Here is a 15837-nt window from a genome sequence, read left to right on the forward strand (position 1 = left end):
AGCCCTCTCTCCCTCCTAAAATAAGCCTGGCTGCTACGTCTATGCTACCATGAACTCAGGTGGTACAGCCTTATACTAAGTAGAGTCTTGCACTGCCTCAGTTGAATGGTTTTACTAAACCTTTAGTTGGACTTGAGAAAAACTGTCTTAACACCTAGCCCGTCACTGAAGAGGGACGTGGAACTCCTTTTATACCTGGAGATGGCTGCCAAGTTTACTTCGATGGATGAATGACTATAGCCTTGCTTTGCCAATAAGAGTAGGCAAGGGAGCAGTTGCTCCGGGGTCACTTCGAGTGGCTTGAACGTTTGCTGCCCTTATCGCCAGTTGCAGAACTTTTTCCACTTAAAACTATACAATTTGTTAGTGGAGGGTGCTCTAGCCGCATTGAAGATGTCTTTACAGTCTTGCAGGATTGGGAGCTGGCCAAATTCTATGAAATCAGGAGCCACGCTTGTACTGCAGTGATTTTAGGTCATGGTGTAGGACCCTGCCGTTGTCTTGAGAAATTATGTCTGGCTGCCTGGGTAGCCTCATTAGCTGTTCTGCTGACAATTGAAGTATGTCTGAGTACCAAGTTTGACGTGGCCAATTCGGTGCAATGAGAATGACTTTGCAAGGGTGTTACATGATCATTCAGAAGGAGAACACATCCCCTTTGGACCCCCTCTGTGGATTTCTGCTTGCCAAGTCCAGGCATTTTTTGTTCTGGTTGAGACAAACCAGTCGATCGATGGATGACCCCACCAATTGAACACTGAATGCAGTTGACGTTGGTTGATTTCCCATTCGTGTGACTGCACGGCCTGTCTGCTGAGGCAGTCTATATTGTTTTGGACTCCCGGTAGGTGGAAAGCTTGCAAGTTCTCTTTGGAGATGGCCCATTTCCAAATTTGCTGGACTTCCCACGACAAAGTTGGTGACCCTTCCCCCTCCCCTGTTTTCCAATATAAAACATTGTTGTGTTGGGAATATTTTTACTGTGCACCCTTGGAGCACCGATAGGAAGGAGTTGAGGGCCCAAAGTACCACCCTGAGCTCCAGCACGTTGATGTGGAACTTTCTCTTGTGCTGAACACAGCCCCTTTTTGTGCATGGGATCGACATGTGCTCCCCAATCAGTCATTGAGGCGTCTCACCAGTGTTTTTTGGTGACTTGGTTCCTGGAATGGACATGCCTTTGTAAGGTGGTCTCTGTTTTTCCACAATTGCAGTTTTTGTACAATGTCCGAGGTAATAAGGATTTTGTCTTCACACGCTCCTGCCACCTGTGACCAGTTTGCTGCTATGAATTCCAGTAGGGGACGCATGAGCAACCTGCAGTTGCAAATTATCGCAATGCATGATGTCATGTGCCTTGTAGGCGCATGCACTGGCGCAACGAGGCATACCATTTGGGTTTCAACATCGGGATCAACGAGGTCAGTGTTTTTGCTGAATTGAGGGACGCACCCTTTGCTCCTCCGTGGCAAAGTGCGCTCCCAGAACACCAAGTTCTTGGACGGCTGCAGAACAAGTTACTTACCCCTGGTAACGTTCTTTCAATTGGATGTTCCTACCACGTATTCCTCGTTTTAGGATATTCGGATCCAGCTTGAGCTGCTTTGGAAACATGTGTTTTCTTTTCAGCAGAGGGCGCTGTGCGTCGAAACGGTCGACCCGATGTCCCTCAAGGGCATCCGTCTCGGTTGACGTCATCGTCTAGTACATAGACTACGCGCAGCGCACGCTGGCTTCATTTCTGTTTTTACGTCACCCATATGCAGAATTACCACCATTAAGGGCCTTTAATTTATCAGACTTTAAAAGAGCGTACAGTTTACTGTCTGGAATTTCTACAGTGGGGTAGGTTGGGAGGGTTGATGAGGAATACGTGAGAGGAACATCCAATCGAAAAAAGGTTACCAGGGGTCAGTAGCTGGTTCTTCGAATGGATTGTGTCCTGCCACGTATTCCTCATTTTAGGAGTATTAATATTTTTGTAGGAGGGTGTACGAATTTTAGAATTGTATTACTTGTCAATGATAGAGCATAGTAATGCCTTCCGAAACCTTCCCTCATTGTTGGAGGCATCTAAACAATGTTTTGTAAATGTATGAATTGTAGACCAGGTGGTTGCCTCACAGATATCTTATCAGAACTCCCCTGTGAAGGGCAGAGGACGTTGCCATGTCCAGGGTGGAATGAGCCCTTAAACCTTCTGGGTTATCTTTTCCAGGAAGCCTGCAACATTCTGAAATAGCCAGTACTATCCATCTCAACAGACTGTTTGGTATATGATAAACCAATTTGATGTCCTGTGTATCCAAGAAACAGTTTGTCATGTCACAATTTTGACATTCTCGAAATGTAGAAACTTAGAGCTCTTAGGATCGAGCGTATGAAGTCTTTCCTCTTCCTTGCTACGGTGAGGTGGTGGAAAGAAAGTTGGAAGTACAATATTCTCTGCTAAAAGTAATTAGAACATTTTCGGTAGGAATGTTTTGACCTTTAGAACAATCTTAACCTTATTTAAAAAAAAAATGGTATACAGAGGCTTACAGGATAAGGGCAACTCACTACCCCGCGGGCTGAAGTTAGTAACATTAATGGACAGGAATGCAGCGGCTTGAAAGCAGCACACACCAGAAATGTTTAGACTAAATTAAGGTCCCAGATTGGGACTTCGAAAGGAGTTGGTGGAAACAAATAGTGTCCCTTTATAGAAACTGAATTAAGGGTATTTTGAAATATGAATAATCCTCTGGAGGTGCGCTTCAATATGAAAAGCGCTCCTAGCTAACCTTTAATTTTTCCAATCTGAAGCTCCAGATGTGGCAAATATAAAGATAACACCATCATTTTCCTTACACTAGCTGCAGAACTTGTTCCAACAGCAGTGGTATAAGGACTTGGTTGCTGGCCGCCTGGCCGAAGCCAAAAACTCCATTACGTCATTCGGAAGGTCCCAATCCTTATATCTCAACCTTTCAGAAACCATGCGTGAAGGTTGAGTGTCTTGACCTCTGGATGGAGAACCCGAGCCCCCTCTTGCTTGAAAAGGGTCCCCTTTGTGGAGGGCAGATGGACATGTGCAGAAGGTCTGGGTACCACATCCTACAGGTCAAATCCAGGGCAGTTTGAATCATGGATTTCCCAAACTTTCTCAACCTCCTGATCGAGTGGTGAATGGTGTGGACTGGAGGAAACTGGTACAGGAGTGGAAACTCCCAGTCCGCTATGGACAAGTCTCCTAGAGCTCCTCTTGGGGGGAAAATTCCCAGTAGCAGTACAGTTCACACTGGTCACCAACAGGTCCACTTGAGGGTTTCTCTAAAGGTTGAAGATCTCTTGAAGGATTTCCTGAGCTATTTCCCATTCGCAGCTTGCTTAAAGGCGGATGGAGCTGCCTAAACCACCAAGCTTTCAGGTGTTGGATGTTTGGACAGGTAGCCTGGGTTACTACTGGATGGCCTGTATTTTCTGGTGACAATGCCATTTACTGCAAGACTAGACTCTGGAATCTCCCACTTAGTCATTACCTTTCTCTGTAGTGCTACATGAAAAGGCAGTATTGGGTCATTTTATGGACCCACGTCCAATACATCAGTGAGCTCATTCTGCTCAAATGGTGCACCAGGTCTAGTCCAACTTAAAAAGTCTATAAGCTTAGTCATCAGACTTCTGTAGGATGCATCAGCATGTTCAGCTGGATCTGGTTTGCCAAAATCTAATTCAGGAGAGGTGTCGGCCCCACTAGCTGTTTGTAAAGAATCATGCAGATCCCTAATTGCGGTTTCATCTGGGATAAAACAGTCGAACATTAGGAATATTCCCCTGTGAATTAAGAGGATCCAATTGAAGGCCAAACGGTGCAGTCCCCTATCCCTCAGAAGTTAGAGATGAAAAAGTCCTTTTTCGGTAAGGATTTATAGATATTTTCCCTTTACATAGGTTTTTGAGGTAAAGTCTGCGACACCGACTGCAAGCGCCAATGTTTTCAACTTGGCTACTATCGACGACTTCTGCGTACTCAGTGTCTCAAGGTGTTTGAGGCTTATGACCCGGGCTCGAGAGCATGGTTCTTAGAATGGAACATAGCCATTTGCTTTGCGCTTCGGGGCCTCTTTCTCGAAGATTAAGCATTTGCTTATGGAAATATTCCCACTCATCCTTCGTAGAGGATTTAGTCAGGCAGGTTATGTTTCTTTCCTGAGAAGAGTCTGAGGAAGAAGAATAAGGACACCTTTTCTTTGACTTTTTATAGAATGAGGAAGAGTGGCTAGAGTGAGATAGTTTCTTCGATATCTCAGGACTCATGGGAAGAACCAATTTTCGAAGGCATAGAAGGGTATTTTGGAACAAGTTTACCCGCTGACAATTTAGCTGGATGCTCTTTTAGGGCTTTACCCGTCATAGACTGACAAGATTGACAGTCTGAGGTTTCATGTTCAACACCCAGGCACCAAATGCCTAGTTTATGTGGGTACATAATAGACATTTTGGCACCGCATTTTAGGCATCTTTTTGAAGCCAGACTTCGGGGTAGTAGGAATCAAAGACGAGGCCATTTCGAAATAGTTCACTGAAGAAAACTGAAGCGTGCCGTAATTCTCAAAGTAATCACATTTGTGGAAAAACAGAACTGAAGCCAACGGGCGCTGCGCGTGTTAACTACTCGACGAGGACGTCAAATGAGACAGAGGCCCTTCGAGGGACATCGAGTCAACAGGGTTGACGCACAGCACCCTCGGCCGAGAAGACAATTTTGTTATCCGAAGCAGCTGGATAGGAATATCATAAGATGAGGAATACGCGGGAGGGCACAATCCATTCAAAAAGATTTTTTGTAGTTTATGGAGAACCCGAAGGATTGGAGTGACTGTTCTGCGTCCGACATGGTGCGTTGGGCCGTGGAGTGTGCTGGCGCTCTGCCCAGCCAGTCTAAATACAGATTGACATGGTGACCTTTTCTGCGAAGGCTTGCCGCAATGGGTGTTAGACATTTGGTAAAAGTCCTTGGGACTGACTTGAGGCCGAAGGGAAGTACTCAGAACTGGTAATGGGTGTCGTGAACCATGTAGATCTATTCTGTGTTTGGGGTAGACCGGTATGTGGAAATAAGCATCCTGTAGGTCTAGGGACCCGTGGAAGTGGTGTTGTTGAATGACTCCGATCACCTGTTGTAGTGTTAACATCTGGAATTGTTGCCTTTTGATTAACTTGTTGAAGCTGCGGAAGTCTAGTATCAGGCGCATCTTGCCATCTGACCTTTTCTATACAAAGTACCTTGAGTACACTCCTTATCCTTTGTATTGTTTTGGCACTTTTCCTACTGCCTTTTTTTATGAACATCTGTTTGACCTCTTGGAGGAGGGCCTTTCGATGCCCTTGCGTGTGTTGACAGGTGGTATGTTGGGGGGGTGGGCGTTTGTGAATTCCAGCAGGTGCCCATAGGTGACTGTAGAACCCATCTGTCTGTAGCTATGCAGTGCCACGGGTGGTTATCATTGGACACGCACACTACCAGCCTGCCCACGACCCTCCACTTGCTCTGTACTGAAGACGTAGTCCAGCAAGTGCTTTCTTTGTCTTCCTCTGAGTTTGTTTGCTTGTGCCTCCGATGTCTGGCTGAAGTCTTGATTTGTTGTATCCCTGGAATGACTTCTTATATCCCTGGGAGTAGTATGCCCCTTTGGAGGAAGATCGACTACTCCTAAATAAGGAGGTGGAGTCGGTTCTCCCCAAGGCCCCTTTAAAAAGGGACGAAAACATTCTCTCCCATGCAGGCTGGTGAGCGACCTGGCCGTATCGGTTTCTGCTTTTATTGCCTTTAGCTGTTTATCTTTGGGACAAACGGAACATGCCCCTCAAAGGGATGTGTTGTACATCCTGTCTGAAATTTGCACACTGCAACCAGCCCAGTCTTCTCATCACCACTCAGTTTCAGATTTATTCAAAATCGGTTTCGGACAGATCTACTTCCATATCGATATTGTGGTTTGCTGCTTCTTGGCCTTCCTGCAAGATTGCGATTACTTCTTTCTTTTCATCTTCAGGCGGGTGCTCGAGTAGTGGGGCCATTCTGTGCCACATTTCCCAGGCGTAGCGTAACATTTTTGTGAGCGAGTTCGCTACTTTGACCATTGATGACCCAATTGTTATGACCATCTAGTTTTCGGCCTCCCTTCTCTGGTGGCACAGTGCACTTTTGTGCTTGTGAATGGGCCTTCCTACTTGCAGCCGGTGACACCGCAGATTCTGGCGTGGGTTTAAAAAGTGAGGCATTTAGGCATGTATTCTAGTGCTTTAAACTTCTTTTTCCATCTGTCTTTTATGGACGTTTCTGTGAACGGGTGCATTAGTGTACGTAAACCTATTAGCCAAAAGTAGTCTAATATTGGGATGGAAACCACCAACCTCTTTCTTACCCCTGTGGTCGAAAAGTAAGCCTTTCTTTCTTTTCCTCTAATGGGATTAGGCTAAATTCCTGGCAGGCTTTACAGATGGCATCTTGTTAAGGATTTCTCAAAAATGTGCCAATTTCCTTCACCTTAGAGACCCCCAGCAACTTTGCTGGATTTTGAGGACTTGATTTTTTTTTTACCTGGAGAGAGAGTGACCCTTTTTCAAACTCATGTATTTGGATGTGTGTTTTACTCGTGTTTTCTTCGGTTATGGAGTCTAAACACCATAGGCATCATCTTTTCATTTGTGTTACACAGCATCCTCAGTGCAGTGGCACAGGGAAGCCTTTCAGGCTTTCCCAAGGTTTAAATATCTTCTCTGGGATAAACTACTGTTTCCCAGAGTAAGTAAAGTGAAACTGACTATACTAAGTCTTAAATTCCTAGACCCAGCACACCCCATTTTACAATAGACTGCTGGTGGGGTTACTTCGTATCCCCTGTGTCTAGATTCTCATGTAGCAGTCAATTTATACCCTTTCCTCTCAGAATGGCTGGTGGCAGTGGTTTTACAACGAACCACCATGATTTTTCCTGACCACGAACTATTCGTAGCTCCGGTAACGTTAAATCTCGGGAGCCATGTTTTTCAAGATGGCGTCCGAGCCCCCTCTGTAAAAACTGGTCCCGGTCTTTTTTCGCCATTTCTTTTTGGAAAGGTCATTCTAGAGTTTGTCTCTGCACACCAAACCAGGTTTGGTCTTTGTTCCTTCTCCTTTGGCGGACTTCAGGAGTGAAGACCGCCTCTGGCGCCCGAGTGTCTGGGGTGGGCAGGAAGTGAGGGAGGTGCCAGAAACTCCCTGTGCTTAATCTCCTAGGAGAAGCAAAATGCACTCTGTGGTGATTGGCTGACTGACTGTCTGGCAAGGACAGGCACCCTGCTGTGTGAGTGACAGCTAGGCTGGAATTAATGGGAGAACTGAATAAAAGGAGAGTCTCTTGGTTTGGAAGGCAGAGTTGACCACTGGAACGAAAGAAACGAAAACTAGCTTGAAGAGGACCGTTGGTTTGCCCAGTGAAGCACTGCTGGAGGTCCGAATCACCAAGTTAATCTCGACAGAGAAGCCCTGCAAGGAAGACTTCTCCCTTTGAGTTAGTGGGACCAATCAACTCGACAGTAAGCCACCTGGACACCTATCTTGGAGCTGGTTGCATTTTCCTCAGAGTGCTGCAGGAAACCTTATGACCAGGGAGAAGACATCAGTTTGTGTGTTACTTACAGCCACCGGTATTGAAGTTTGCCAGTTGCTAGCTTTTTTTGACCGGTCCCAGTGCAGGAGTCCCCCGACGTCCTCCCTTTTGTCCCCACGACTGAAGCACAGGAACAGAGATCTGCGGGAACTGCCAGGAACAGAAGTCATCAGCTGCATCTTTTTCTTCATTTGAAAGATACTGTGAAACGAGTCAGAGCACTTACCTCTCGCAGTGAAAGTGCTTGAAACTTCAGCAACTCGCACACCTAATCAGCTTGTGACCCAACATATGATGATTCTTTTTACAAACTACTTCTGAGAACTTGTGCAGAGACTTTACCGTTTACTTACCAGAACCGCTTTATCATATCCAAGACTAAAGCCCATTGACTTTGGCCGAGCCTATTGAATTGACTCTTCTGGTGAACTCAAAATATCTACACTGTAAGAATTGTAACCTTTCATGTTCTAATAATCTTTGCCTTTTACTCCTCTTGAAAAGTATTCTGAAATAGTATTGAAGTATATGTGTGTGTTATATAATTGCCTCCTCCTTATGAATGTTTTATAACTGACAGATAAATAAATTAAGTATTTATCAAAGAAACCTTAAGTGTAAGAGTTTATTTGAACACCTGTGATTGTAGGCCTCTGTAACATTACTGCTCACATTCCCCTCTTGAGATAAGACCGGCTGCTCAGCTATGCTACCAAAACTGTGGTACAGACTTATACCAAAGGTTGGTTTGCTTAGACCTGTAGTCATAGTTGTGTGTAGTGGTCCCAGAGGTTACTGCATACAAACTCTGCCTAACACGGCGTAAAACTCCCCTTTGTCGTCAGGAGGTGAAGAATTGGGTGTTTCTTCCTGTGGAGCGTGTGCCGGGGTGTTTGTATCCCAATCAGTATAAGGGGGAAGACTCTGTGGAAGTAGTGTTTGTGTCTTGTCGGGTGTCTGTATCGGGAGGTTTGCCACCCTCTTGTTCCCTGTCCCCAATAGTGGGCAAGGGCGGAGGCACAATCGCTGGCTTTGGAAGCACTATAGGCTGCGGAGCTACATGCTGTTTCGCAGAGTCTCCCTGCTTAGCCTTCAGGTGTTGTCGGGGCCTTTGAGATCTGTGCGACGATCTTGACCTTGCAGGTGACGTTGCATAGATGGGTGATGTGGACCTGGCCGGTGACGCACGTCTGTACACTGACTGCGACGTATGTGTGGACTGTGGTCTTGACCCTATTGAGGACGGTTGACATTCCCCAGGTGGTTGGTGGGGTTGCCATGTGTATTGTTGCTGTGACTGTGCAGGTGGACGTCTCGTCTGCAACTGCAATAGTACCGCTTGCAAGGAAGAAAACCTGGATAGACAGCAGGGTTTGCGCGTTTAAGTAAGAGTGGGGTGGCTAGCCCATTAGTGTACAGCTAGGGCCATGGCCCAACCCTTGTTCCGCCACCCAAGGGTGACTGGGTGTAGTAGATGTGGTTGGGTTAAGGGTTACACCCGGTCTGCCCCGGCGTAGTGGATGAGGTGTAGGAGAGCTTGCGAGGCAGTCCTGAATCCTCTGAGTCGTATAGGTGCCGCTTGACGGGCCTCAAAGTCAGAATCAACGTTGTGTTGTAAGATGTCTTCTGGCATCACCTCCGAGTAGATTATAGGTGAGACTGGTGAGGTAATCACTTGTTCATCCTTCCCCATATCAGCCCATTGAGGTTTGCAGGGTTCCAATTGTGTGCCTATATTTTGTCTGACTGTGCTTGCATGGTCTTCTCGTTGTCGTGGGGCTGCATCTCGTTGTTGTGTTTTATCCCCCAACGTGATATGATGGGTTATAACGCGCTTAATACCCAGAGGTTTTTAAGCGTGGACCCGGGGATCGAACCTGTGTTGCTCCCTGATGTCTTGCTTCCGAGGCAAGCACATTGCCCCCGAGCTATCCTCCCCAGACCAGTGTGAAGTTTTCACCCATTGACGAGGTTGTATGCTTGGATTTTGCTTTTGCAGGCTGACCTTTTGGCGCACAGTTGATTTTGCTGAACCAGTGGCCGTCGGGGGTCACAATTAACGGAACTTTGGTCATTGAGTGCGTAGTTGACTGGCTCGTGGACAAGGTGTTCCTGGTGTACGAGTGTGCAGTCCATGAGCCTCTGGCTTTGTGGTGAAGCATTTAGCCGAAGGAGGGAGAGTGCCTCTCCCCGACAACGAAGGCCTTGATGGGCTTTGTGATGGACCATCTCGTTCCAAAACTGCTGGAGACTACGCCCTACTGCTTTTAACACCTGTCAACTGTTCATGGTCGTGATGACTTGTGCTTTTCAGGAAGCCTATCCTCGGATTTGGCCCTTTCTTTAGATGGAGACCTTTTCCCTCCAAGCACTGCCATGCTCTTAATGGACTCTGAAGGTGGGTAATGACCCTCTTAGAGCCAACATACCAACCGCATGTGGCTATCTTAAGGTTTTGGCACTAAAACCCCTATACATCTCACAATCCTCAGGTGAGTGATTGGGGTAGAGGCAATAAATTCACACACTGCGCCGGTCTTTTTCGAAAACATTCTTGAGACCACAGATATTGCAGGCCTTCTTTCCTCCTTTTACAATTTTTGTCTGATCAGCCTCTTAAATTCTCTTGAGGAGCTAGGAAACACGAGAAACCTCTTGTGTAAAGAATTTAAATTCTCATTTTTATTGAATAATCTTTCGAGGAGAATGGACTCGAGGACTCCTTGCAGCGTGACATGCAGTTAGAATCTGAGGAAGGGCTGGGGATAAGGAGCTCACTACTAGACTACTTGGATGGGACAAACACCCATAACAAGGGTGACTGCATACAAAATATGCCTATATTTTATTTAATGGTAATATCATAAAAGAAACCGAAGATTCCCAGCTTGACGCCAGGGAATATTTGCAGCATGTGAATCTATGGAAGATCCAATGCAGGAGAAGTGTGGAAGATCTCCCTCCACCGCGACAAATGTTTCTTCAATGCCCTGTGACCGAGCGTGCTGCAGGCCGAACTTGAGTCTCAGCAGTAGACTGGCCCCAAGCATTCAAGACAGGGCATGGGGATCCGAGGCCGGGAACGAACAGTCGCATGAGGCACACCTCGTGAATCCTCCTGCGGTTGATATGCGCCAGGCGAGGCACCGAAGGGAAGTGAAATCAGAATCTGCGCTGGATGCCAGGTCCAAAACTGTCAGTGCAGAAAAAGGGACTGAGTTAAGGCAGCGGGGCACGCCATAAACTAAATTTAAAGGGGAAGCTCAATTTATAGCTGCCAAAGGTTCTGAAGCCGTCCCCATGTTGGGGACGCCCAAAGGATGGAGGAAAGGGGGTGGGATATACGAGGATGCAACATGTTGGGTATTGCTAAAAGCTTGCACGTGGGCAGTGCAGCTTATGCCTTGCACCAAACTGGAGTGTGTAGAGGGATGCAGTTTGTTTGCCTTTGGATGGATTAACGAGTAGGGGAAACATGATTGTGCTGGAGATGCAGGGCAGTATATTGCGTCAAAGGGTCATCATGTCGGCCAGTACTACAAAAGTCAATAAGTACTTTATGTACGAAGGTTAAGCCCCAAAGCACAGTGGCATCTCATCCAACAGTGATCTTGCTGGCTGTGAAAATCATTAGGATTCATTAAGTTTTCTCCAATTCCCAACCATACTATTGCTAGAGGGGCTATATGAGAATGTAGGCACATCAAATCTAAAAGATGCAGAAGGATATGGGGTATAACCAGCACATGACCATTCTGAATGCTTGTACCTTTCTAGCTATATAGCCTTCTTCAACTGTTTCCAGATGGTGTCAAAACACCCCAAAGAAAATGCTAGTAGTGCTTAGCCAACCATGAATTTCAAATTGATGGCAACTCCCAGTACACCATTATTATACTCCGTTGTTTAGACCTCAGGTTTTTATAAACAAAACATGCCCCGGTACACTGAGCCAAATTGGGCTACTGTGCTAAAGGACACCAAAGGGAAAAGAAAATCATTAAGTGCATGGAACCATCTATTAGTAGGCTAAAACATGGAGCCCAACACCCAGTGGTACGCCTAGAAAGTGTGAAGTTCTAAGGCATCTGCCTAGTAGCATCAGTCAGGAGCAAGCCTGTATGCAAACTGAGATGTAACAAACATGCACCCTCAACACATACATGAACCCAATAAACGTATACATAAAAATAAAATACACCAAAGCTGCAATTTAAAATCTGAATAAGTCTAGATCGCCCAATTGCATTATGTAGTTCAGTAAGAGAACGGCCACGCATCTACAGAAAGGAAGCAGAATGGACAGAAAGCTTGGGCCTGAAATCATCAATCATCTCAGTCCACTGTAGCCCTAGAACCTATTTCTGCTAGATACATTATGGTGTGAATAACTGGGGAAGAATGCTACAGGGCAGTGTTTGTTTCCTCAGAAACAAGTTACTATAAAGTGGCAATCCATGCTCCCAAGATGTTCTTACTCAGCACCGACACAGCTGAAGTCTGTGTTTAAAGCAGAGGTCGACTAGTATCTCAAACCAGTGTAGCGCTGGCACCAATTTACAACATGCCCCCTCATGAAGTATGATTGGGGGCATGGTGGAAGTAGGAAAGAATTGCTTAAAACCATCATTCCAAAGCATGCTTGTCTGAGCTTCTCAGGCTCTTGCAGTACATCTGTTGATGTTGCGGTTTCACACAGATTGTGCATAGCCAGGAGAGCACCAAACTAGGGGGGAGGTACATCGGGGTACACTAGTTATCAACATTTGTGACAAGGAGACATGAAAACGCAGAAGTTAAAATTGGTTATTTTTCAACTACTTTAAAATTTTCACAATATGTCTTATACATTACCACAAACATCACATTTTGTATACAGTACCTTTATAACAGGCCAATGTAAGTGCACTTTCTTTGAACTCATTTGAATGAGTATTGATGCCTGCTCCAGATTCCAAGAGGACACGTGCAACCTCAACATGACCTGCACTGGCTGCTTCCATTAAAGGTGTGTGTCCGTTTTCATTGTGATCTTCAATATTTGCTTCAGCTTTGAGCAATACTTTAATAACTTCTACAAATCCACCAGCACATGCATAAGTGAGAGCTGTGTTCCCTTTATAGAAAAGAAAAAAGCTCATTAATCCGATTAGAGCAATACAAATCCTACAAAGTATAACTTTCAGTGTGAGACAAATACATATTTTAGGCTCTGTCCACAAAGGTCACTGGATGACAGTTCCAACACAAATTGGAGACCAAAGTGTATTTATGGTTTACATGAGGAATACAACTGAAAACTAGCTGCTGTACCTGTCCCAAATATGCTGAACATTTTCCATAACTGCAATCCCTGTTCCATTCATACCAACATAGGAACAAAGGCCAAATGATTAAACAAGTGATCAGTCCAAGACTCCCCTCGGCTATTAAAACAAACATGTAATCAAATAAACCAAATTGTTTACAGTTGTAGTACCTGTAGTGCTTGTGAATACACATGACATGAATACACTTCAAAAGCTATTGAAGACTGCTACATTTCTTCATCCTTTCATACACTGCACAACTACATTTTTTGTATCAATTATATATTATATTTGTGATAAAAAAAAGTTAAGTGGGAAGTGTAATCAACACTTTTGGATAGAATTTTGAAAAATAACAGCCAGCAGAAGTGACACAATGGCCCTCATTCAGAGTTTGGCGGTAATACCACTGCACTGCTGCTAACAGAATTACGGTTAGCACCAGTTGGTCCTGTGGATTTAACCCCTGGATAACAAGCAGTGTAAGACCGGTTTAGGTCCCCACTTCTGAAGTCCACAGGCCTCTCTGGTGATTTTGGCAGAATTGCCACTGGTGGTAATGCCACGAGCAGTAATCCTGCCACTTTTGTGGTGGTAAAGTTGGGGATTTACCTACAGTATGAAGCTGGAGGTAAATCCTCCACTTCATGGCAAACCCAGGATTTGGTGGCGAGGTAAACACTTATTTGCAAATCCACCAACCTCAGAATGAGGCCCAATATATCTCCTGCCAACAAACTGGATAGATCACATTGCGGTATTAAAGCCCTAGGGATTGAGTGGGGGATTTCAACAGGTTATCGACCCATACCCAAGTTATAGGACCAAGCACAGGGTGCATCACAGGGCAAGGGGTGAAGACATCGGCAGCACTTGCCTCTGGCCTGAAATGCTTTTTTATTAAACTAGCTTATATAACCGGCTTTGCCCGGGATTTCACTTTCTCATAGTTACTATTTGTTAAAAACCCCTCAAGGTACCTTTACGCTTTTCGGAAAGGCTCCATAAGAAAGGTGAAAAGAGTCACTACATTTTTTGATTATTTTAGATTTTAAAAAGGTTTTCTTATAAAGACTAAACAATTTTTTGTTCGTTCTTAAAAACTCATTCTGAAATGTATACCTGTACTGCACGCAACATGGCGATTCCTGAGCAGTATTGTTATGCAGAATTCTCAGAAATGTGCTAATTCCCTTCTAACTTAGAGACCCCCTTTTGCTGGACTTTAGGACTTTTAATTTATACCCTTGTTTATTTTTATTGTGATTTGGACTCTTGTTTCTTTTGACTTTGGAGTCTGAAACTCCATAGGCAAATCTTTACATTGTGACACAGCACCTTCAGTGCAGTTGCACAAGGAAGTCTCTTAAATTTCCCAAACTTTTAAATATCTTCTTTTGGTGAAACTACTGTTTCACAGAGCAGTGAAATGAAATTGACTTTACTTACATTTTGTAACTTTCTAGCCCCAGCACACAATATCTTACCATCGGGTGCAGGAGGGGTTACCTAGTATCCCCTTTATCTAGTTTCTCACGTAACATGTTTATGTTACCCTTTCTACAATTAATGGCTGGTGGCAGTGGTTTACTTTTAACTACCATTGGGGTTTTTTTACCTACGGGCTGAGTTCACATTTGCAGTAAAGCACCCATGGGTGAAAGAGGGGTTATAGGTGCACACCACTGAATAAGAAGAAAATTGTATTATTTAAGACAAAGCAGTTCTGTGTGCAGGGGAGGAACTGGGGCCTTGGCACAAAGCCTCCACTATACACAAGAACAAGAAAAAGGATCCAAGATTGGAACCCTACCATCCCCTGAACATTCTAAGGTACCGCCTCACAGGCGGTTAATGATTGGGTTTAAACAAAGATGCTAGAAATTTCAACAATGTACAATTTCAAGTTCATTAACAACGCATGTGGCCAAATATTGTAAAACAAGTCAGCCAATTCAATAGTAAAAAGTGTAGAAGCAAAATATATCCAATATAATAGGTTGACGCTTTTCGCAGCGATTCCTCTTCTTCAAAAACCTAACCGCACTGGGGGTAAAAAAACGCATAAGTAAAGATACAATGAGTATATTGTTGTCCCCATCATTGAATTTAAATCATTACAAACAGGAATCGAGTATCATGCAGAAAGGTGCTCTGTGATTAATACAATCTAGTTGCGTTAACGACTTCATGGAAGAGAAAAATGTCTAGCAGAAAAGTAATCTGTAGTTAATACAACGTCAACATGCTGTGTATTTAGTGGCGCAAAAAGGTATACATATTTGGACATGTCTAGAGGCCTGGTTATAATACCACTAAGTACATATCAATCGACGGAAGCCCTCGACAGACATGGACCCAATGCAGGACGCCATCTGCCAAAAAAAGTTTCTGAAGTGTACAGCTGTGGACATTACATGTCAAAGATCTGGAATGCGTTGGAGGACACAATCCATTCTAAACTGTTTTTGTTTGGCTGGGGACAAGACTTGTCTTTTCGTTGATGAAGAAACCCAGATTGAAAAGAAGGTCCATTGTCTTTTGTGTATTTTGTTGGCAAATTTGAGGAGATTCCCTGGTAATTAGCCAGTCGTCCAGATAAGGGTATACAGGGAAAGACTTCCTGCGCATGTGTGCTGCTACTACTGCAAGCACCCTAATGAATACTCTTTGTGCTAAGGCGATGCCGAAGGGGATTACTTTGAACTGGTAGTGAACTCCCGCCATCTTGAGACAGATATTTTCTGTGCGCAGGGTGCATTGAAATATGAAAGTATGCATCTTTCATATCCAATGTTGTCATGTACTCCCCACATTTAAGGAGGGGGATTATGTCTCTAAGCTTAAAACATTTGGGGTTTGACATTTGTTTGCAGGGCGCAGATCTAGTA

At 44.7% G+C, this 15837-nt stretch overlaps 1 protein-coding gene across 3 annotated transcripts in view; it reads right to left on the bottom strand.

The window, feature by feature from the left end:
• ANKHD1 (ankyrin repeat and KH domain containing 1) overlaps window positions 1-15837 on the bottom strand; it is a 1723611-nt gene that overhangs the window by 1426564 nt on the left and 281210 nt on the right. For all 3 annotated transcript variants that reach the window (XM_069652665.1, XM_069652666.1, XM_069652664.1), the window contains exon 6: window positions 12520-12753. In XM_069652665.1, the coding sequence (XP_069508766.1) occupies window positions 12520-12753 (234 nt within the window). The remainder of the gene's footprint in view (window positions 1-12519; window positions 12754-15837) is intronic.

This window comes from Ambystoma mexicanum, chromosome 3p (assembly GCF_040938575.1).
Source record: "Ambystoma mexicanum isolate Mex_15411 chromosome 3p, UKY_AmexF1_1, whole genome shotgun sequence".
NCBI classification, from domain to species: Eukaryota; Metazoa; Chordata; class Amphibia; order Caudata; family Ambystomatidae; genus Ambystoma; species Ambystoma mexicanum.